General features: G+C 43.1%; 2 protein-coding genes and 1 pseudogene across 2 annotated transcripts; 2 read left to right on the forward strand and 1 right to left on the reverse strand.

Annotated features, from left to right (window-relative positions):
- Positions 1-9,294: 9,294 nt before the first annotated feature.
- Positions 9,295-9,864, reverse strand: LOC109700852 (cysteine-rich and transmembrane domain-containing protein 1). The gene has a single exon (XM_020186190.2). The coding sequence runs from the start codon at positions 9,832-9,834 to the stop codon at positions 9,547-9,549; it is 288 nt and encodes a 95-aa protein (XP_020041779.1). The 5' UTR covers positions 9,835-9,864; the 3' UTR covers positions 9,295-9,546.
- Positions 9,865-10,452: 588 nt separating this feature from the next.
- On the forward strand, positions 10,453-10,954 carry LOC109700856 (vitamin K epoxide reductase complex subunit 1 pseudogene; annotated as a pseudogene).
- Positions 10,955-17,724: 6,770 nt separating this feature from the next.
- Positions 17,725-18,453, forward strand: Cetn1 (centrin 1). The gene has a single exon (XM_020186199.2). It carries the CDS (start codon positions 17,725-17,727, stop codon positions 18,235-18,237), a length of 513 nt encoding a protein of 170 aa, XP_020041788.1. The 3' UTR covers positions 18,238-18,453.
- Positions 18,454-21,515: the final 3,062 nt, after the last annotated feature.

A 21,515-nucleotide genomic window follows, 5' to 3' on the forward strand; every position in this document is an offset into this window, starting at 1 on the left:
CTTTGGCAGTACTGGGTTTGAACTTAGGGCCTCATGCTTGCTAGGCAGGCACTCTATCACCTGAGCCATGTTCCCAGCCCTGTTTTGCTTAAATTATTTTTCAGATAGGGTCCATGCTTTTGCCAGGGTCAGCCTCAAATCAAAATCATTCGACCTTATTACCCACATAGCTAAGCTTACAGCCATGAACCACTATGTCCAGTTTCTTTGTTGAGATGGAATTTTACTTTTTGCTTGGGATGGCCTCAAACAACTATTCTCCTAATCTCCATCTCCCAAGTAGCTGGAATTATAGGCATGGACCACCATGTCCTGTTCCTGGTGCTGGGAGTTAGATGGAGTTAACCTAGAGACGTTTTTTTCAGAAATAAGAGCTATAGGTGATTTTTTCTCACCCACATGTTTGTTACTACCTCATGTAATGATCTCTCACCAACACCCACTATCTGCAAAGCCAGGTCAACCCCGAAGTGATCCAGGTATAGAGGGAGACAGCGAGGGGAGAGAAAGTACTGATATTTAGCGAGTTGCAATTTACCGATGCCTTTTTAACAAGGAACAAGAGATCTGGTTCATTAAATATTAATCCATTAAAAAAGTCAACCTAAATTACCTCATGAAATTTACACTAGTCAGAATGGTTACTTTGCTACAGTGCAGAGCTCTGGCATTTGCTCATCCTGGGAGGAGAAAGAAACTAGCTATAGGCAAACCTGGGAATTTAACATGTGTCACAGCCACAGTATCTGTTTTTATTTAGTGACGTTATATATTTTTATTCAGTACCGTTCTATTTCGCAAATGACACTTTGGTACATGTGCAATGTTTTGGATCCTATCTACGTTACAGAGGCAATCACTTTAATTTATGAGTGTTCCCAGTTGTCACTTCCCCCAAGCAGCAATGGAATTTTTCAATATCCTCAGAATAAATCCCTCCTCTGGAGCAGTAAACATAATATGACACAGTGTCAACCACGGATTTGGTTCAAGATTATTTACTTACAATTCAACAACAGCGCTGGTCCACAGAGTGCCCCGTCAGCAAAAGCTACATTGTTTGAAGTAGCTAGAGAAACAGAGCAAACAGCCAGGGTTTCAGAATCCAAAGAATGTAGTTTTCCTAAATACCTCAGGATTACAAGATGGTATAGAACTAATAAATTTGCTCCTTAAAATAGTCCAGAAGGGATCCTTAACTATTCCTACATGTTTGAAAGTTTAGGTTACTGACAGGAAAAGAGAATGCACTTTTGTCCTTTGGGCTTAGATAATGAGCATCAAGGGTAACTCCTAACCCCTTCCTTGTCTTTATGATTCCAGAGGTAGATCACCTTTTGGAAGACAAGGAAATAATAACACAATGAACAGAGATGATCTGCAAGACACCTACTCAATGCAACCTTTTAAGCAGCAAGTGTCTACCTGATTCTGACCAGCCTCCCAGGACAGGAGGTTGGGCAGTTTCATCTGGAATGTAGTCACAAAATGGAATTGAATGTTCTACAACAGGTTTATTGTCTACATACAGGCAGTAACCAAATAGGACCTATATTTACAACCTAATTTAAATATTTTCGGGCTTTTGCTCTTTTTTTGCTTGTTTTGAGATAGGGTCTTGCTATATAACCCAGGCAGGCCTGGAACTCGAGATCCTCCTACCCCAGCCTCCCAAGTGTTGGGATTACAGATGTGTACCACCATGCCCAGTTATCTTTTAAATGTTTTTGTTGTTGTTTAGTGGTACTAGGGGTTGAACTCAGGGTCTCGTGCTTGCTAGGCAGGCACTCTTACATTTGACCCACTCCAACAGCCCAATTCTAAATCCTTTAAAGCACTTTCATAAATGCAACCTCATTTTTCTCACCACCACTCAGATAAAGGAGTTATGACTATCACCATTTTACAAATAAGGAAATTTAGTTCTAGAAGACTTACACATAGTGCCTAAGTTCATATAGAAAATAGGTGGGAGAGCCCGATGCCAGTGGCTCACACCTGTAATCCTAGCTACTCAGGAGGCAGAGATCAGGAGGATCACAGTTTGAAGACAGCTCCAGCAAATAGTTTGCGAGATCCTATTTCAAAAAAACCCTTTAAAAAAAGGGCTGGTGGAGTGGCTCGAGGTGTAAGCCCTGAGTTCAAACCCCAGTACTGCTAAAACCAAGCAAACAAAAAACCAAATAAATGTACTTAACTCAACTTTGACTAAATTAGGGAAGTATGCACACAAAGCCTGAGCAGAGACGGTATCCCAAGTAATGTACTTTTTAACTTGGAGCTGGACTACACAGAATAAAGAATTCACTTCTCAGGCTCCCTTGCAGTTTCATGTGGCCAGTGGGATATATGCAGAGACATATGGGTAATTTCTAGTTCACAGGCTTGTGTGCCCCCCTCTCTTGGCCATGCCTGCATTCCTCTGACAGTAGAATCTGAAGCTAAGGTTTAATCACAAGTTCATTTGGGAAGTGATTCCAGGGAGCAGGAGTACAGGACAGGGAGAGTGACCTGGAGCCAATTTAAGAGAGTAGAACTGAGTTGGCCACTATTATAGGTGACTCATACTCAATTCTAGGACCTTTTGATGAGATGTGAGGGGTGAAATAGTCACTGATACTAGTCTGTTAATGATCAAGGTGTTACTTCTCCTACATTTCTGGGTTGTATCTGCAGGGGTATCTGAGAAGCCCGTAACAGACAGCAAGAGGCTTGGGGCATGAGTCAAGGTAATGTGCTGCTGGGTTGTATGTACCTGGGCAAACTGGCAGAGCCTGCACAAATTTCAGGGGTGCTTAGGTGGGACTGAGAGGATCTGAAGTGGTGCCCAGAGATCCCTTTCCTTCTAGCTAAGATGGCCAAGGTGAAGAGTCATCTTAGACCACACAGACAAGGGCAAACCAGGATGGCTGGGGCAATGATCCTGAAGGAACTTGGTATCCTGAAATATCTGAGAAGTTAAGTGAGCTTGGACTGTACAAGACTGAGAAATATACCTATTTTATTTAAGCAGCTGCTAGTTTAGAAACTAAAGTAAGTCAGATAATCCTAAAATGTAAACATAAACCTGGAGAGATTTAGTGAACAAAATTTTTAGGTGTCAATAAACAACAGTCATGGTCCACATGATAAACACAGTGAAAATCTCACCACTAGGTGGCTCAGTCTATGACACTATAGAACAGCTCCAACAGTGCTTTAAAAAAAAAGTGAATTAACTGGATGGTTAATTGCCATTCAAACACACACCCTCCTAATACTTTATTAAATATACACACACTTGCCTTGGCAAAGTAATTTTTTTTTTTTTGGTGGTACTGGGGTTTGAACACAAGGCCTTGTGCTTGCTAGACAAGCACCCTACCACTTAAGTCATGCCTCCAGCCCTTTTTGCTTTGCTCTGGTTATTTTGGAAATAGGGTCTCACTTTTTGCTTGGACTGTGATCCTATTTTATGCTTCCCACCCTTGCAGGAATGACAGACACATGCTACCACAGGTTTTTTTGTTTTTTTTTTTTTTCTGTTGAGGTGGGGTCTTGCGAACTTTTTTGCCCAGACTGACCTGGAACCACAATCCTCCTGATCTCAGCCTTCCTAGAAACTTGGGTGACAGGTGTGCACCACTGCGCCTAGCTATTGGTTGAGACAGGGTTTTACGAACTTTTTCCCTCGACTGGCCTCAAACCTCGAGCCTCCCAAGTAGCTAGGATTACAGGTGTGAGATACTGACACCCAGGTTGGCAAAGTGTATTTTAAGCTGAAGTGAGGCAAAGGAGGTAAAATAAATTTTTTTACAAACATTATTTTATATCATATCAGTGCTTAAGGAGAATTGAAGCAGTTTACAGAACAAAATATACTCCCTCGAATAAATAAACTTTCTAGCTAATAGCTAACACGTAACCAAACTTGACAAAGCCTAGAGCAGGTTGTGGTCACTATTTTCACACCACACATACTGACTGGAGGGAAGCACATGTCATATTATGGGCAGAGTAAATAGGTAGAGAGGTGGGGTAACCACCAAAGTGCCACAACTCCAAAGGAGTAAAGCCAGGATTTGAACCCAGTAGGCATGGCACAATTGGCTCAGAAACTAATGCCTTATCCATCGTGGCAAACTTGACTGACTAAAGCCTTAAGCCTGGATGTCCTCTGGGCTTCAGAACATCTAAAATGAGGATTTCACCTGCCTCGTGCTTTAAAGGGAGGTTAAAGGAAGAGTGTGGAGCTAAGACCAGAAGACACGGGCTGCTCTTCGCTGTGTGAATAGTGTCTGGCCTCAGTTGCTTCAACCATAAATTGCAAATAATACAACCTCCATCACAGACTTCCGAGATGTAAAGCCAGACAGTGTGCGCACAGACACGTGCGCTGAGTCACGAAGCACGTGACTCACACGCGGCACCCTTCCTGTGGCCAAGCACAGTACCAAACGCTCCACATGCTGTATTGGGCAGCTTTTCCTCACTGCAACAAAATACCTGGCACAGGCTAACATGATGAGAAAAGAGTCCACTGAGCTCACAATCTTTACGGTTCCAAGTCCAAGTGCCTGCCATACAGCAGACTGTGGCGAGGATCACCCCTTCCTTGGCAGCCCGCCTCAGGATGGGGACAGCAACGGCAGAAGCTTGTGGAAAAACAAGGCAGCGATTACATCTGCCCAGGAGAACGCAAGGATCACTCTCGCGAGATCTCGACTCCTGCGAGAATTCAAGGGTCCCTCAAGAACACAAGGTCTCACACAACCACATTGGGAACCAAGGGCGTGTCTGCTAGGCCCCGCCTCTTAAAGGCTCCACCACCTCCCAATTTCAAGTCTTCAATCACATCAGCTTTTGGAGGATACAATTAAGCCATTTCCAAAGCACAGCACGTGTATGGTCTCATTTAATCATCACTGCAAGTCTATGAGCTAATTAACTACCTTTCCCCCTGATTCCTGAGACCAAGAGGTCCAGCTTGCTGGTGGTGGAGTCACCAGGAGTGTGTGGTGCTGGCGTTCAAAGTGGTCACGCAGAGCTTCTGAGCCACACTCAAGCCCCACCACCCTGCTGCCCTGTGCACGTGCCCTATGGCCTCTTCCTCCGGTCAACACACCGCCTGCATAAAGTACACAGCTCAACCCCAAACTGCAGAATTTCTGCCTCCTCATTGGGGAGGCCAGAGGCTCCTGCGGGGGATGAAATGATGGAGGTCAGGAGAGACTGTCTACCCTTGAGCTGCTTTCACTAAGACCAGAAATTCCATTTCCCAAACATGTGATTACTCTTATCCCATTATCTAGGCTTCGATCGTAGTCTGATAAATTTCTGAAGTGCACTCATGCTCAATTTAAATTTACTTATTTCTGTGCATTCTAAGTTAATCCTTAAATAAATTAACTTAAGGACACTTCTTGTTTTGAGCAATATGTGATCATGATATATTTAGCTTTCTGCTTTGGTCTCTAAAATTTGAATGGGTTGGCAAATGAGGATGTTCATAGTCTTAAAGCAGAGAGGATAAAGAATGTCTATCCTTTTCTTAGGATTTACTATATACTCATAGTTTTGATAAGTTCACAAGCTTGTCAGTAAGTTCACAAACTTATCTCATTTTAGCCTGAGATACTTATCCCCCCCTTTTCAATCTGAGTAGTTTGTGAGTTTATATTGACAGCTGACTTGCTTCTGGTTTAGCCTGCTGTTATCCATTATTTCCATCTGTTATCTTTAAATAGTTTCCAAAGTGCCTTATGAACTCTGTTCTTAAAGGACATAGGGAGCTTTAAAATATGGACTCACACTAACTGTAGTGGTTAGTGAAGTCATCGTGGAAGGCAGACACTTTGCTTGAGGTATAACTGAAAACAGTCCTGCAATGAAGTGACCTGCCTCTTTTGTCAAAGACAGTGCCACATAAAACAAACAAATACACAAAACTGTCATAGATTTCAGGTAAGAATGATCCAGAAAACAAAGGAATTTGAAAAGGACTCCTTGGATGTAAAGTAGCAAATGTAGCACATGAAGGAAACTAGGACTCTTGACTTCCTAGAGACATTTAACCACCACCTAAATGAAAAATCCAGCTGGGGTATAGCTCAGTGGTAGAACTCTGGCGTAGTATGAGCAAGACCATGGATTCCATGTTCACTCTCACAATAATAGTAATAATGTCCTATGGTGATTGGAAAGCCTCCATGGGATGGTCAGTCACCAACTCAAAAGGATGAGAGAGACATCATCTCCTCCTACCCTATGCACATCTCCTTTCCTACTTGGGGGCTCAGCAGGAAGGGCTGTAACAAGATTACTTGTTGATAAAGGGATTTCTAGTTGCTGCTTCAGAACTAAAATAATGTATTGGTTTCCTTTGATGTTTTGTTTGCTGACAAACTGCTAAACTTTGAAATGCAGGAGAATTCTAATTTAGTTCAAAAGCTTATTTTTAGATGTGTATCAGTCAATCACGGCACTGACTTTTATCCAAAATGTACTTGTTTTTTGTTTTGTTTTGTTTCGTTTTGAGATAGGATCTCATTATGTAGCCTAGGCTGGCTTCAAACTCACAGTCCTTCTGCCTGAGACTCCTGAGTGCTAGGAAGCCCACCACACCCAGTTCAGAATTCTTTTTAAATGCAAATCTTTTCCTCATAAAAGTCATACATATCCTCCACTATCTCCAGCCCTTTTTATTTGGCTTTCTCAATTCCCTGTGAGCTGGGAGCAAACTTCTAAAGACATAGCTGTCCCCTCACTGACATGAACAGACTGTCCTGGATGGCCTGGAGACTAAACATAAATCAATCTCACTGCTAATCACAAAGTTACTTCGAATCCAAAGTGGTCCTATTGGAAAGGACACAGGGACATGGTGGTTTAGGAGTAAAACCAGTGTAATTTCTACATCTGTACTAATTCACTTTGCCCTATAGACTGGTCCTATACTTTGGTCTATCTTTCAGTAAACTTATTTATGCTATACTAAAGGATCGAGGCACGGATGGGCTTGGTTCAGTTCCATTTTTCCCTATCTCTGCTCATGTCTCTGAAAAGCATCATTACTACTTGAACTCCAGCAGAAGAGTTGACTTCTACAAGGACTAGGTAAACAATACAAAGCCCATAGGCCAAGTTCATTCAGCCCGACCTGTTTTCTTGGGCCTGCACAGTTATTTTGTTTCGGCTTTTAATTTGAATTTCAATGTTTTTTAAAAAGGGCACAAACTCCCCAGCTCACTGTTAATCCCTAAATACACCCCTATCACACAGCCCACTTGACTCTTTCTGTATTACCTAACACCCCCAGGGGCTTCTGACCTTTCAACCTCTAGAGAGCAGAAAATTCTCCTCAGTTAACAGCCTTAGAGTCAACATTAGATGCTGAAGTTGCAGGGCCCTTGGAGAATGAAGGCAGGTACATCAAAGTTACCAATAGCTCAGTCTATGAGGTGTTTTCAATTGTCAACCTCTAGCCATTTCTGGGCTTCTTGGTTCTGCAGTTTCTAGGAACTCCTTACAGAGTAGAACAAATGCAGCATCACAAATCCCATGTGTTTCTGTGTTGAGTCAGAGCATCAATCCTGTCGTTTGTCAGCTTCTTCCCATCTAAGAAATGCCTAGTTGGCTGAACTTGGTTCCCAGAATTGAAGATAGAACTGTCACACTTTCACTGGAGGTATTTAACTTTTTTGTTTTGGTTTGGTTTGAACTCAGGGCCTCACACTTGCTAGGCAGGCACTTTTACCACTGGAGCCACTCTACCAGCCCTAAGTTTTTTTTAAGACAGGTTTTTGCTCCATGGTCCAGGCTGGCCTGGAACTCATGATTGCCCCGCTTCAGCTTCTCAAGTGCTGGGATTAGACGCATGTACAGCCATGCCTGGCTAGATGTATTTAATTTTACTCCAACAATCAATTTCAAAATGCTCTGTAGAAAAAAGCCAGGCACCAGTGCCTCACACCTGTAATCCTAGCTACTCAGGAGGCAGAGGATTGTGGTTCAAAGCCAGCCCTGGCAAATAGCTCACAAGACCCCATCTCGGAAAAAGAAAAAAAAATCCACAGCAAAAAAAGGGCTGGTGGAGTGGCTCAAGGTGTAGACGCTGAGTTCAACCCCAGTACCACAAAAAAAAAAAAAAAAAAAAACCCAGGTCCAGAGATTCATTCATCTTCTTTCCTCCCCTCCTCATACTTCTTCTTCCTTCCCTTCCTTCTTTGATTCTCAAATCTAAATGATGTCTAAGGGGTGGGAATCTTGGTTGGGGAGATCTTTATGTTACATTGTGCCCCACGTTAACTCTCACCCCTATGTTTGCTAAAACATCCAAGTTCCTATATGCCATGGACATGTCCTTGGAAAGTCACAAAATAAACTCCATATATTTTTAGGGAGGGAATAAAATTTGCTCAGTACAGAGGGCTGGGGGTGCGGTTCAGTGGTACAGTGATGAGCTAGTATTTGTCAGAACCTGTGTTCAACCCACAGCTACTACAAAGTAACGACAAATAACAACCACCAAAACCCTAATAGAACCAGCAAGTGTTCTATGAAACAGAAAGCAAAATTCACTTTTAAGAAAGATAAAACACAGACACATGTATGAAAATGTATAGTGATTCCTGGCGCTAGTGGCTCACACCTGTAATCCTAGCTACTCAGGAGGCAGAGATCAGGAGGATCAAGGTTTGAAACCAGCCTGGGAAATATAGTTCACAAGACCCTATCTTGAAATAACCCAATGCAAAAAAGGGCTGGTGGAATGGTTCAAGTGGTAGAGCACTTGCCTAGCAAGCATGAAGTCCTGAGTTCAAACTTCAGTGCCAAAAATAAATAAATAAAATGTCATAATGAAACTTGAGTTTTAGGTCCCAGGCCCAATGTGTCAAGTTCAACCACTTGCCCCAAATCAACAAATAAAGAGACAGATAATGGTGAAAGACAGAAAAAGGAAATTTATTACACGGCTCGTGCCCACTGAGGGAAGAAGCAAAGTAAGCATTTCAGCCCATCTTCACCCATCTTTAGAGTACAGAAATGAGCATTAGGTTTACACAAAGAATTAGGGCAGGAGTGAAAATAGGAATAGTCAAACAGTCCCAGTCACAGGTGTGGCCTGGTTGACCATTATCTCAGTCCTCTATTCTGGAAGGGGTTCCAGAGAAGCTGTTATCTTTTTGTTTGTTTTTTGGGGGTTTGGACAAATTTATTCAAACGTACAGGGTGTCAGCAGAGAAATCATTCAGTGGCGTGTTACATTGTGCCACTACCTTGAATGTATAGTTTAAAAATTATAAATTGTATTTCGTAACTAAGCCTTTGGCCAAAAAAATGAAAGTCGTTTAGCACCTTTGTTAAAGATCAATAAGAAATGGATTTTTGAACATTAAAAAGATCAAGTCACTGAATTAAACAGCAGCAGCCCTCACTAATCTAAAATCCCATATTGAAGGTAGTATCCGCACAGAGCTAGTCACTTATTACAGCAGTCAGAAGAGATGGGGCAGGTATACTATTAGAGGTGGCTGCACAGCTGGCCTGGAAGGAGGGCAGGGCTGCTCAGGTGAGCATGTCCCAGAGACAGCAGCAACAGAGAGCAGTCCAGCAGGCTGTGAGGCAGGTGGATGGGCCCAGGTCATCTCTTCTTTGGTCTTCCACCACATACACTGTGGTCTTAGGAGGCTCCTGTGGTCTGTCCTGCCAGCTGTATTGTGGATATCCTTGATAGAGGTACCTCTGAGGAGGTGGGTAGGGCCCCCCGACAGGCCCCATTGGTTGTTGTGGATAAGGTGGGTATGGAGCCATTGGGCCTGGGCCCGGATATGCTGGAGGGTTCTCTGGGTTCATCAGGGACCTGCAAAGGGCACGTCTCCTCCCCAAGAGGTGGCTGGCTTCTGGTCACGTCCGGGCAGGAGAAGACAACCAGACCGCACTCGAGAAGCTGTTATCTATCAGGATAAATGATTCATTGTTGTTCTGAGGAAATTCTGCTATTTCCTTTGTTGGGAGCAGTTTCCTCCCTCCCTCTTTGTAAACATTTTATCAGATCAGTTCTATCCTTCTTGGATTCCGAGGTGACTGCAAGGTAAATGGCTTGGACAAAAATGAAGGCAGAGATGTCAAGCTTTTCTTCTACTTCTAATTTAGTGGGCCCAAGTAAGGAGTCAGTGCTCTTCAGCAAAAGCAGTTTTAAAGTACCTGTTACAATAATGAAACCATTATTTTGGACACCTACTATACACTAACAGCTGGGCACCAGTGGTTCAGCCTGTAATCCTAGCTACTTGAGAGTCTGAGATTGGGAGGATCACTGTTTGAGGCCAGCCTGGACCAACAGTTCCCAAGACCTCCATCTCCAAAATAACCAGAGCAAAATGGACTGGAAGTGTGGCTCAAGTAGTAGAGCACCTGCTTTGCAAGCATGAAATCCTGAGTTCAAACGTCAGTCCCACCAAAAGGGCAAGAATGATAGACATAGGCCCCACCTGAAGAAGCCCTGGAAGGGGTGTGGCTTGCACTCTGCCTTGCAGGCTTAGCATTTTCTTTCTACACCTGCATGTGAAGGCAGCGTGACTGGGATTGCAGCCGGCTCTGTGAGGTCAACATGGCCATCAGCTGTTCCTGCATCTTCTCCAGGTGGGGCAAGGCTACAGGCTGGTGGAGCGTGTGCTGGGAGCCAACAGCATCCTCAATCAATCTGCCAGCATATTTAGCTGTATTTTCTACACACTGCAACTGTTGCCTGAGGGTTCACTGAGCCTCTGTCCTGCTGGTGCTGAGTTCTCTGGTGTCCCTCACTGGACTTGTCTACTTGGCCTAAATCCTGTTCGTGCTCTATGATTTCTGCATCGTTTGCATCACCACCTGTACCATCAATGTGGGCCTGATGTTGCTTAGCTTCTGGGAGGCCCAGGAACCCCCAGCGCAAGACCAAGAAGCAGTGAGGCTGCTCCCCACACCAGGCTGACCTCACCTGCTTTGTTTTGAGTCTTGCACATTAGCCTTGCACAAGGGACGCAAGTCGGGCTCCTAGAAGTCCCTCATCCTTTACCTACCCTCTCCATAACTACACAAAGGACAATGAACTAAATGTGCCTCTCACTCTGTCCCCACGGGCTAGTTTCTGACATTGCCCAGGGAGGGAAGATTCTGAACAATAAAATTTCTTAAGTTAAAAAAGAAGAACAGAGAACTGGGTAATCCTAGCTACTCAGGAGGTAAAAATCAGGAGGATTGTGTTTTGAGGCTAGCCTGGGGAAATAGTTCACAAGACTGTATCTCAAAAATACCCAATACAAAACAGGGCTAGTGGAATGGCTCAAGTAATAGAGTGCCTGCCTAGCAAGCGTGAGGCTCTGAGTCTAACCCCCATAGTACCAAAAAAAAAAAGGTAGCACAGGTTGATAAAGACATTTCATGCTTGTAGCAGGCTTCTTTCATATGCTGCCCTAGATCCAGAGGACTGCTTTAAAATTCTCCTGTGCTATTAAGAATATTTAGGTGAAAGTTTGAGGAGCTGTGAAATTCTGGCAAATTCTTCTTTCATAAAACACGGCCTGTTTTTGTATCTGAAAGGAGTATTTCTTTATACCCGGGGTTCAGGGAATGAGAAAACATGTAACCCTTGGCCGGACACTAAAATCTATTCCTGGGGCTTGCCAAAAATGCTTGGGTTGAGTCACTGGACTTGACTTCACAGTCCCATTCAGAGACCACCGGGATTGTGAAAGTTTTGCTGCTGAGTCTATTTCTTGTAAATGATTTCACATATTTAAGAAAAAATCATTTAGCTCTGATATTGTTGATTTTGGGGTTCTCCCCTCCAGGCCCAGTATATTTGCCCTGTTTATGTAGGACCAGGGTCAAATATTTGCATTTTCTCTGGTCTGCATTTTTTGGGAAGTAAACAGGCAGCAATAAAGAAACTTTATTATGCGTGTTTCCTGCCTTGGGTGACATGTGGAATGTGCTAGATCTGCTGAGTACAACTCAAATTTTAAAAGGCTCCTGAGCCTCACCTATTCAATGCCATGCAAGTCAAATAGTCAGCAGAAGCGAGCTGCGTGGAACTTTTCTCTTGTCTCAACTGACACCAAACCCTGTTGTGGAATTCCAATACTTTTTTCTTCTTCCAGCTATTAAGTGTTCATGGCCAGATTTACACAACCATCTCCTCTCCTCCTCTCCAGTAATGAACACCTGAGCTTGCATATTACCTAGGACATCATGGTACAAAGAACTTTGAGTGCAAAAAAAAATCTCCAAATCAAACAAAAGCACAAATCCACCCACGTCCCTTAATTTTCCAAGTATCTCACTTCCTTTCTGTAAGATTTAATAGAACTTAAAAAGTGACCTTAAAGTAATGATTTATACACGTATTGCATAGAGTCACATTAACGCCCACCAAAGGCATTTGGCTCGGACTGCTTCCCATTAACTTGCATATGGGGTTGAAAGCAGGGCATAGACTGAAGCAGAAGTAAAGAACAAATGGAAATTCCAAGCACATGGCACTTTCTCCAAGTTATTTACCCCACGCTAGGACCCTGTCTTAGGACAGGCAATCCTACAAATTCCTGTTAAATCTTTTCTAGGCAAGATGCTTAATTATCATTGGTTGAAGGAAGAATATCAGAATTCTATGTTGCCAGAAGTTAAGGTTGGGAAGCTCTAGAGATAGAGAGACCTGATTGAGACTCTACCCAATGTTTCCAGGTTCTTGTCACCATCAGAGAAAGAATTCAGAGAGGAAACAAAATAAGTAATTGGGAAGATGTCTTATGAAAGAGCCAAAGTAAGCTACTTGGGAGGTAGAGATCAGGAGAATCTCGGTTTGAAGCCAGCCCAGGCAAATAGTTCACAAGACCCTATCTTGAAAATACCCAACACAAAACAGGGCTGGCAGAGTGGCTCAAGTGATAGAGTGCCTACCTGGTGAGCATGAGGCCCTGAGTTCAAACCCCAATACTGCCAAAAAGTTTTTTTAAAGGAGAGCAAAAGTACACACTAAAGAGGAAGTATGGGCTTCTCAAGAGAGTCATATCATTGGGATTTTTGGATGGCTTGTCTTATGGCAAACTTTTATGGAGAGGATTATTCAATTATTCATGTGTTAAGGGAGGTAGGGAAGACAGGGAGTTCCAGAAATGGGTCAGGATTTTCCCAGGGTTTACTCCCTTTTTCTGTCCTTATGTGAGTTTTCAGATGTGTCACGTCATCAGATATATGATGGAAACAGCCAGTTCTGCAAGGTTAATGATAATGAAGCAAAGAACAGTTAATGATTTTTTTAGGGTGGTACTGGGATTTGAACTCAAGGCCTCACACTTGCTAGACAGGTGCTCTACCATTTGAGCCACTCCACTAGCCCTGCTTTGTGTTGGGTATTTTTGAGATAGAATCTCCTGAACTATTTGCCTGAGCTGGCTTTGAACCACAATCCTCCTATCTCTGCCACCTGCGTAGCTAGGATTACAGGCATGAGCCATCAGTGTCCAGCCTCCCTTTCCTTTTTGAGCCAGAATTTAGATTATGAACATAAAGTAACTCTCCAAGAGCTGATTCTGACTGAGGCCACTGTTTTCCATGAAGGGAGCTTGTGGTTGCTCTGTTGTGACTGTTGATTGCACACATCTGGAAACTATGACAACCAGTTTGCTTTGAGCTCAGCTTGGCCCCAATATAACTCTATATACAGCAGCTTCTATCCTTCAGTTTTTCCCAACACATCATAGCTTGGCTTGAATTTGGGCAGAGAGGTGGGTGTCAAAGAAAATGCACAAAATCTTGGAAGAAATGAATTTCAACTAGCAATTACACAGCCCTGTATGGCCCATCAGGGTCCTATCTATGGAGCTTTTGTGGATAGCATCTCATTGAAAATGCTTTAGGGAGCTTTATTTTGATACCACCTTTGTAGATGTTTCCAAGGAATCTGGGAAGTTTAAGTGACTTTCCCAAGGCCACAGAGATAATAAGGCATGGCCTTGGAAGATCCTGAAAATCCCAGGCTTTTTTTTTCTTTTTTTTTTTGAGCACTGGGGTTTGAACTCAGGGTCTCATGCTTGCTAGGCAGGCACCCTACACTTGAGCCACTCACTCCACCAGTCCTTTTCTGTTATGGTTTTTTTTCCAGTTAGGGTCTTGGGAACTAGTTGCCTGGGGCTAGCTTCGAACTGCAATTCTTCTGACTTCTGCCTTCTGCCTTCTGAGTAGCTAGGATTACAGGCATGAAGCACCAGTGCCCAGCAAGGCTTTTTGACATGGAAAGAAGCAGGGCAGGAAGATGTGCAATGCTGAAAGATCAGCTGCTGTGGTGTCTGCCTGCCAGAATTTGCTTTGAGTTGACACCATCTATAACAAATGCTGGAAGGAAGGGGAGGGAAGCCCAAGAAAGCTTCCTTGGCTTTTAGACACCCTGGACAGGCTCACTGTCCACTGTCACATATCAACTGGGGCAGGTGGGTAGTGAGATATAGCTAATTGAACATGCATGTGGCTGGCTGTATAGCTCAGTGATGTAACACTTCCCTAGCATGTATGAGTTCAATCCTCAGCACTGTGTGTGGGGGAGGTATGTAACCAATATCCGATCACAAATTTAAGGAAAAAAACAGTGTATAAAACACTGCCAGTATCATTAAATCTCTTGAGTTTTTGTTTGTTTGCTTGCTTGCTTTATTTTGCTGATTCAGAAGGTTTGTTAAGGCCAACATTGTCATGCATTAATTCTACAAATACTTTTTAATCTACCTATAATATGTCAAGCAATGTTCTAGGTGCTGAGAATACAGAAACTCTTGAACAAAAATTCTTTCATGCACTATCTGTTGCAACAAATCAAGTAGTGATAAATGAAAATATTTTTTTGGCAAAGAACTCTAAAAATTAAAAGTAGCTGTCTTAAAAAAGAAGATTTAAAAATATATAGAACAATTCTAATGCAGTTCCATTGTGGGTTCACTTGGTAACTTTTTTGTTTTCACCTGAAAAGCTTCCATTTTTTTCTTTTTTTTTTTAACTTATTTATTTTTTTGTGGTGCTGGGGTTTGAATTCAGGTCCTCCATCTTGAGCCACTCCACCAGCTCTCTTTTTCTGATGGATTTTTTTCGATATAGGGTCTCGTGCCTATCCATCTGGGACTGGCTTCAAACCACAATCCTCCTGATCTCTGCCTCCTGAATAGCTAGGATCACAGGCATGAGCCACCGGGGCCTCCCCATTTTCCTTTTGTTCCTCTGGTTTATAGAAGGACCTCCTTTATTTACAAGAGGCAATTTTATTTTATTTATTTTTCTAAATTCCAATGATATCTCATTTTCTTTTTTTTATTGTTTTATTATTCATATGTGCATACAAGGCTTGGGTCATTTCTCCCCCCGCCCCCACCCCCTCCCTTACCACCCACTCTGCCCCCTCCTTCTCCCCCACCCCCTCAATACCCGGCAGAAACTATTTTGCCCTTATCTCTAATTTTGTTGAAGAGAGAGTATAAGCAATAATAGGAAGGAACAAGGGCTTTTGCTGGTTGAGATAAGGATAGCTATACAGGGCATTGACTCACATTGATTTCCTGTGCGTGGGTGTTACCTTCTAGGTTAATTCTTTTTGATCTAAACTTTTCTCTAGTTCCTGGTCCCCTTTTCCTATTGGGCTCAGTTGCTTTTAAGGTATCTGCTTTAGTTTCTCTGCGTTAAGGGCAACAAATGCTATCTAGTGTTTTGGGTGTCTTACCTATCCTCACCCCTCCCTTGTGTGCTCTCACTTTTATCATGTGCTCAAAGTCCAATCCCCTTGTTGTGTTTGCCCTTGATCTAATGTCCACATGTGAGGGAGAACATACGATTTTTGGTCTCTTGGGCCAGGCTAACCTCACTCAGAATGATGTTCTCCAATTCCATCCATTTACCAGTGAATGATAACATTTCGTTCTTCTTCATGGCTGCATAAAATTCCATTGTGTATAGATACCACACTTTCTTAATCCATTCCTCAGTGGTGGGGCATCTTGGCTGTTTCCATAACTTGGATATTGTGAATAGTGCCGCAATAAACAAGAGGCAATTTTAGATCCCAACATAGCCTGCATCATCTCTTTCTATGTCTACAGTCAAAATATGGCTACTGAGCTGGGCGCCAGGCTCACACCTCTAATCCTAGCTACTCAGGAGGCAGAAATGAGGAGAATCAAGGTTTGAAGCCAGCCTGGGCAAATAGTTCTGTGAGACCCTATCTTGAAAAAACCCTTCACAAAAAAAGGGCTGATGGAGTGGCTCAAAGTATAGGCCTTGAGTTCAAGCCCCAGTACTGCAAAAAAAATACAGCTACTGTAAGTGAATACCGTGGGTTCTCTTGGTGAGTGTGAAGCCAATGAGTACAACCAGATTAAAACATCAGGAAAGATTTATTACTTGTAGTAAGTAATATCAAGGTCATTTGCAAAGCAATGGTCTCCCCCAAACAAAGGAAGCATGGGAATTTTATTCTGGGAACCTATACCTATGCATATAGGAAAGTATGGGGGTAGGGACACACTTCTGAGCATGCTCAGTTTAAGACTATAGACCACATGTTGGGACTGGAGGAGTGAGTCAAGTAGAAGAGTGCTAGCTTAGCAAGCATGAGGCCCTAAATTCAAAGCCCAGTACCATCAAATACATACATAGAAAGAAAGCAAGCTGATAGGTCACATGTTGAAAAGGAAAAATAGCCATTGTGAGGCTTCTGAGCATGCTCTGGTTTAGTATTAATGAGCAAAGTTTACTCTAGTGACCATGGCTGGTTCTTCCTAAGTGTCTCCAAAAAATTTTAGCTAAAACCAAAAGAAAGAACAAACTGTGAAGGTACATTGACAATCTTTTAAAGGGTTGGTGGCTTTCTCCCCTTAAATGTAGGACAGGAGTTTGCCCCTAAAAGTACCTGCCTTGTTTATTGGCTAACACTACTAGAGTGTGGGTTTTAGTACAGCCATACTGAAACCCTTATTGGGTGAAAAATGTTGCTTTGGTTTAAAATACAGATATACCAGAATACCATACTGTAGTATTTCAACTGTCCCTCTGTCCAAATCAAAAGCCTAGTGAAGGAAATTAGGACCATTACTCAAGTGCAATTATGCCGAGTATGTCAAATTGAAACACTAGAAGTAAATCATACACTTGGATATTACATTTCGTATTTGAGAACATGCCAGAAAACTTTTTATTATGGTTGAGTGTAATGTCAGGAGACAAACTTCTACAAAGTTTTATACATAAGTTTTTCCATTTTATCTGTTTTCCATTTATGTCGAGTTGAACACATGGTGTGACTTTTAATATTCACTTTTCTTTTCCACATTTTATGCCAAGTGATCAAACTCCATCTTGATTACCCTACATTTGCCCTTGGGTGACCTCAGACCAAGAATATTGTTTTAATTAGTATGGAAAAAGGAGCGAAGAAAAACTTCCAAAGAGACCTATAAACCGGGTCCCAGGGAAGCAAACCAACGGCCTGGAAAGGACAGCAAAGTGCCAGTGAATTATAGAAGAGGACTGTGGCTGCAGGCAGCTCTTGCCAACTCAGACATGTACTTGTGGATTATAAAGTAAGTGCCCGCACCAGTGGTCCAGCACCAGGAGGCGCTGCGCCCTTGGGATGAAGATGCTGCGCGCACCCCGCGCTGCAGTGGATGCGCCGGCGCAAGCGCACTGGGCTCCACTGCACCGTTAAGGGACCAACCGCTAGAGAGGATGGCTTCCAGCTTCAGGAGGTCAAACATCACCAGCCAGAAGAGAAAGGTGGGACCTAAGCCTGAACTCACTGAAGACCAAAAGCAAGAAGTTCGAGAAGCCTTTGACCTCTTCGATGCCGACGGAAGCGGGACCATCGATGTGAAGGAACTCAAGGTGGCCATGAGGGCGCTGGGCTTTGAACCCAGGAAAGAAGAGATGAAGAAAATGATCTCCGAGGTGGACAAGGAGGGAACAGGGAAGATCAGCTTCAATGATTTCTTGGCTGTGATGACTCAGAAGATGGCTGAAAAAGACACTAAAGAAGAAATCCTGAAGGCTTTCAGGCTCTTTGATGACGACGAAACCGGGAAGATCTCTTTCAAAAACCTGAAACGTGTGGCCAACGAACTGGGGGAAAACCTCACGGATGAGGAGCTGCAGGAAATGATTGACGAGGCTGATCGCGACGGTGATGGGGAGGTGAATGAGGAAGAGTTTCTTAAGATCATGAAAAAGACCAACCTTTATTAAGCGACTGCCTGGGTTGCCTGTTTCTGTTGTTGTGAAAATTTTAACTTACAGAACAACGACTATCTGTTCCCTCTCTTCTTTCCTAGTTTGTCTTGATTGAATTTTAAACCTCTAGATCAGTTATAAATTTTAGTGATGCTTGTAACATGACTTCTGTTTTTTTAATTCTCAAAAGTAGATCTGGAGTATCGTTAAGGGCCCTGAGGCTAGAGTCTATCTACCCATTGCCTTGCACTAGTGGACATCTGTGAATCTGAACACAGGACAGCTTCTTGGGACAAACAGATGTGGTTCTCTTGTCACTTCTTTGGTGGTTTTAAGTGATCTTGCTTCATATATCATCCCTTAAATTCAAGTCAATTTTCTAGCATGGTTGAGGTGGAATCTGTGTCATCCAAGCTATGCCTTTCTCTTCACTAAGTACTGGTTTGAAGGAAAACAGTGTGACTACTTAAGAACTTTTTGAGCTCAGGAAAGATACTGTCTTAAAACGCAGGCTTGCTGGGCGTGGTGGCGCACGTCTGTAATCCCAGCACTTGGGAGGCTGAGACAGGAGGATCTCCACAGCCCAGCCTAGGTGACATAGAGAGACCCTGTATCGAAAACAAAACAAAATGTATAGGCTTGCCTTTGGGAAGTGGTACACTGTGTAATGTAGACTATTCTTTGACTTCATTCCATGCAAATGATTCTTCATTTAGTGACCCCAATAAAGAAGAATAAAAAGCATACCAAAGAAACCCGTGTGATTGTGTAGGGATGGCGAGGATGAACTTTTGCTTTCTAATGATATAACTGATTAAAAACAGAGCATAGGGCCAAGGATGAAAATAACACAGTGTCAAAGTTGTTTTAGTCTACTAAGAAAGCTAGTACCCTAAGTGAGCAGAGGACCATAGCAGGGTGTCTCAGTTATGTTTACAGTAAGACATGGGAAGTCCTAAGGCCAACTCCTGAGATGCTCGGAGGTTGCTTTCCATGGGAAGTGACTCTGAGCCTGAGGTTTTTTTTTTTTTTTTTGCAGTACTGGGGTTTGAACTCAGGGCCTGCAACTTGAACCACTACACCAGCCCCTATTTTTTGTGATGGGTTTTTTCAAGATAGGGTCTATCTTTTTTGTGCAGGCTGGCTTCAAACCACAATCTTCCTGATCTCTATCTCCTGCGTAGCTAGGATTTCAGTTGTGAACCACTGGCTGAACTTGAGATGTCTATGTAGGAAATTCGAGTGTGACTTCAGGAGCACACAGGTGGAGGAGGGAAGTCAGGACTGGGCAGAGAAAGGTTGAGTCGTAACCAAGTTACAACAAAAGACCCCAGCTGCCCATGGGGAGCTCTGATGCTAGGGTGGCTGGCAGAGATGTCTCAAACTGGAACAAGGAAGTTGAACCTTTAAAACTTCTCATTGACTGACAGTCACTGGGCATAAGCTGTCTCTAAGAGGGCATGAGAGCCTTCTTTGGCCTAGGGAAATCCCTGGGAGGAAAAACCCCATGACAAACAGATGTCAACACTCTGAGCACCTGGGGAGTGAGTGCTTCAGTTATAAAATTCCAAGGCAGGGGAGGGTGAAGAGGGTCAGAGGTGGAATCTGGGCAGTGTTCCATAGCTTCTGCTACATCTCTGGCACCATTTAGATTCACTGGCTCTGAATAAGTTCTGGAAGAAGCTGACTCAGAATTCTGATAAACCTCTCTTCTTGAGGAAACATAAAAGTTAGAGGGACAAACCGGCCCCCACAGCAGCTGAACCCAAGGACACAAATGGTGTTCATCACCTCAACAATCTGGACCCTTCTCACCCTTCACTAGCACCTCTGCTGATGTAGGTGGCATGCCAGGTGGGATGACCCAGGTTCTCCTAGGAGGGCTGAACCCTCAGTCACCATACTTTTCTCAGATTGTGGCTGGTACATGTGCCCCTTCTACCCTCAAAATTGAAGGGGTACCAAAAGATACTTGAGTGTATTCCTGGGTGTCAAAGATGCCCCTCTCACACTCTATATGAAAGCTTTTTTTTTTACTGGGATTTGAACTCAAGGCCTTCACCTTGAGCCACTCCACCAGCCCTATTTTTGTGTTGGGTTTTTTCGAGATAAGGTCTTGGAACTATTTGCCTGAGCTGGCTTTGAACCGAAATCCTCCTGATCTCTACCTCCTGCATAGCTAGGATTGCACGTGTGAGCTACTGGCACCCGGCTCACTCATATTTTTGTTTACGGTGTTGTTTCTTCCTTCTTAATGTCCCACTGTTCCTTCTAGTTTCATTTCCTTTTTGTTTAGAGAATTTCTCTAGTCATCGTTTTAGTGTGTATATATGCTGTGACAAATTTCCATAGTTTTCTTTTATCTGAGACTGTCTTCATTTGCCTGTTTATTCCTATAGATATATCACTGGGTATAGGATTCTGGGCTAATGGTTCTTTTCTTTTGGCACTAATATATAACACGGTGTCAACATAAAAACTAATCTAAAATAAAAATAAATGTGCCAGGCACCAGTGGCTCATGCCTGTAATCCTAGCCATTTGGAAGGCTGAGATTGGGAGGATCATAGTTCATATTCAGCCTGGGCAAATAGTTCATGCAACCCCATCTCCAAAATAACCAGAACAAAACAGACTGGAGGCATGGCTCAAACAGTAGCATGAAGTCCTGAGTTCAAACCCCAATGCCACCAATAAATAAATAAGAAGTAAGACTACATTCCAAAAGTATAATTTGCTGAATAAGGAGAGGCCTCTCTGTCAGCTGGAGGACAATGTCCTCTGTGGGCATTGTATATGAAAAGGAATGGAAAAATTGAGATAGACGGGGCAAATGGATACAAAACCATGTCTGAGGAAAAATGATTTAAAGAAACCAAGGCTGTGGGTCTTGAAAAGAGAATACTCTGGAGGCATCTGACCGCCAAAGAAACAGGAAGTGGATCATAGGGCTCCAAGGAGTTCCTATCAAGGAGAATGATAAGGGAAACAGATTTCAGTTTAGTATCAGGAAGACTTCTCAACAACCAGACCTGCCCAAAGACAGACTGTGTGGCCTAAGTTGGACGGAGGTTGTTCTAAGAAGCCATGGCTATTTCAAGATACTGATATTGAGATGCCACATCAGGCACCTGAATTTCAATATGGGTTTCAATATGAAATGGAGACTATTTAGACAGAGAACCTACAGATTCGCAGATTTGAAAGTTAACAATCTCCCCGCCAAAGATTACACACTTAACCAAGGATGCTGCTGGAATCAGATTGTTTTTGGATCTCCTCTTTTTGAAATC

Source organism: Castor canadensis, chromosome 4, assembly GCF_047511655.1.
Source record: "Castor canadensis chromosome 4, mCasCan1.hap1v2, whole genome shotgun sequence".
Taxonomy (NCBI): domain Eukaryota; kingdom Metazoa; phylum Chordata; class Mammalia; order Rodentia; family Castoridae; genus Castor; species Castor canadensis.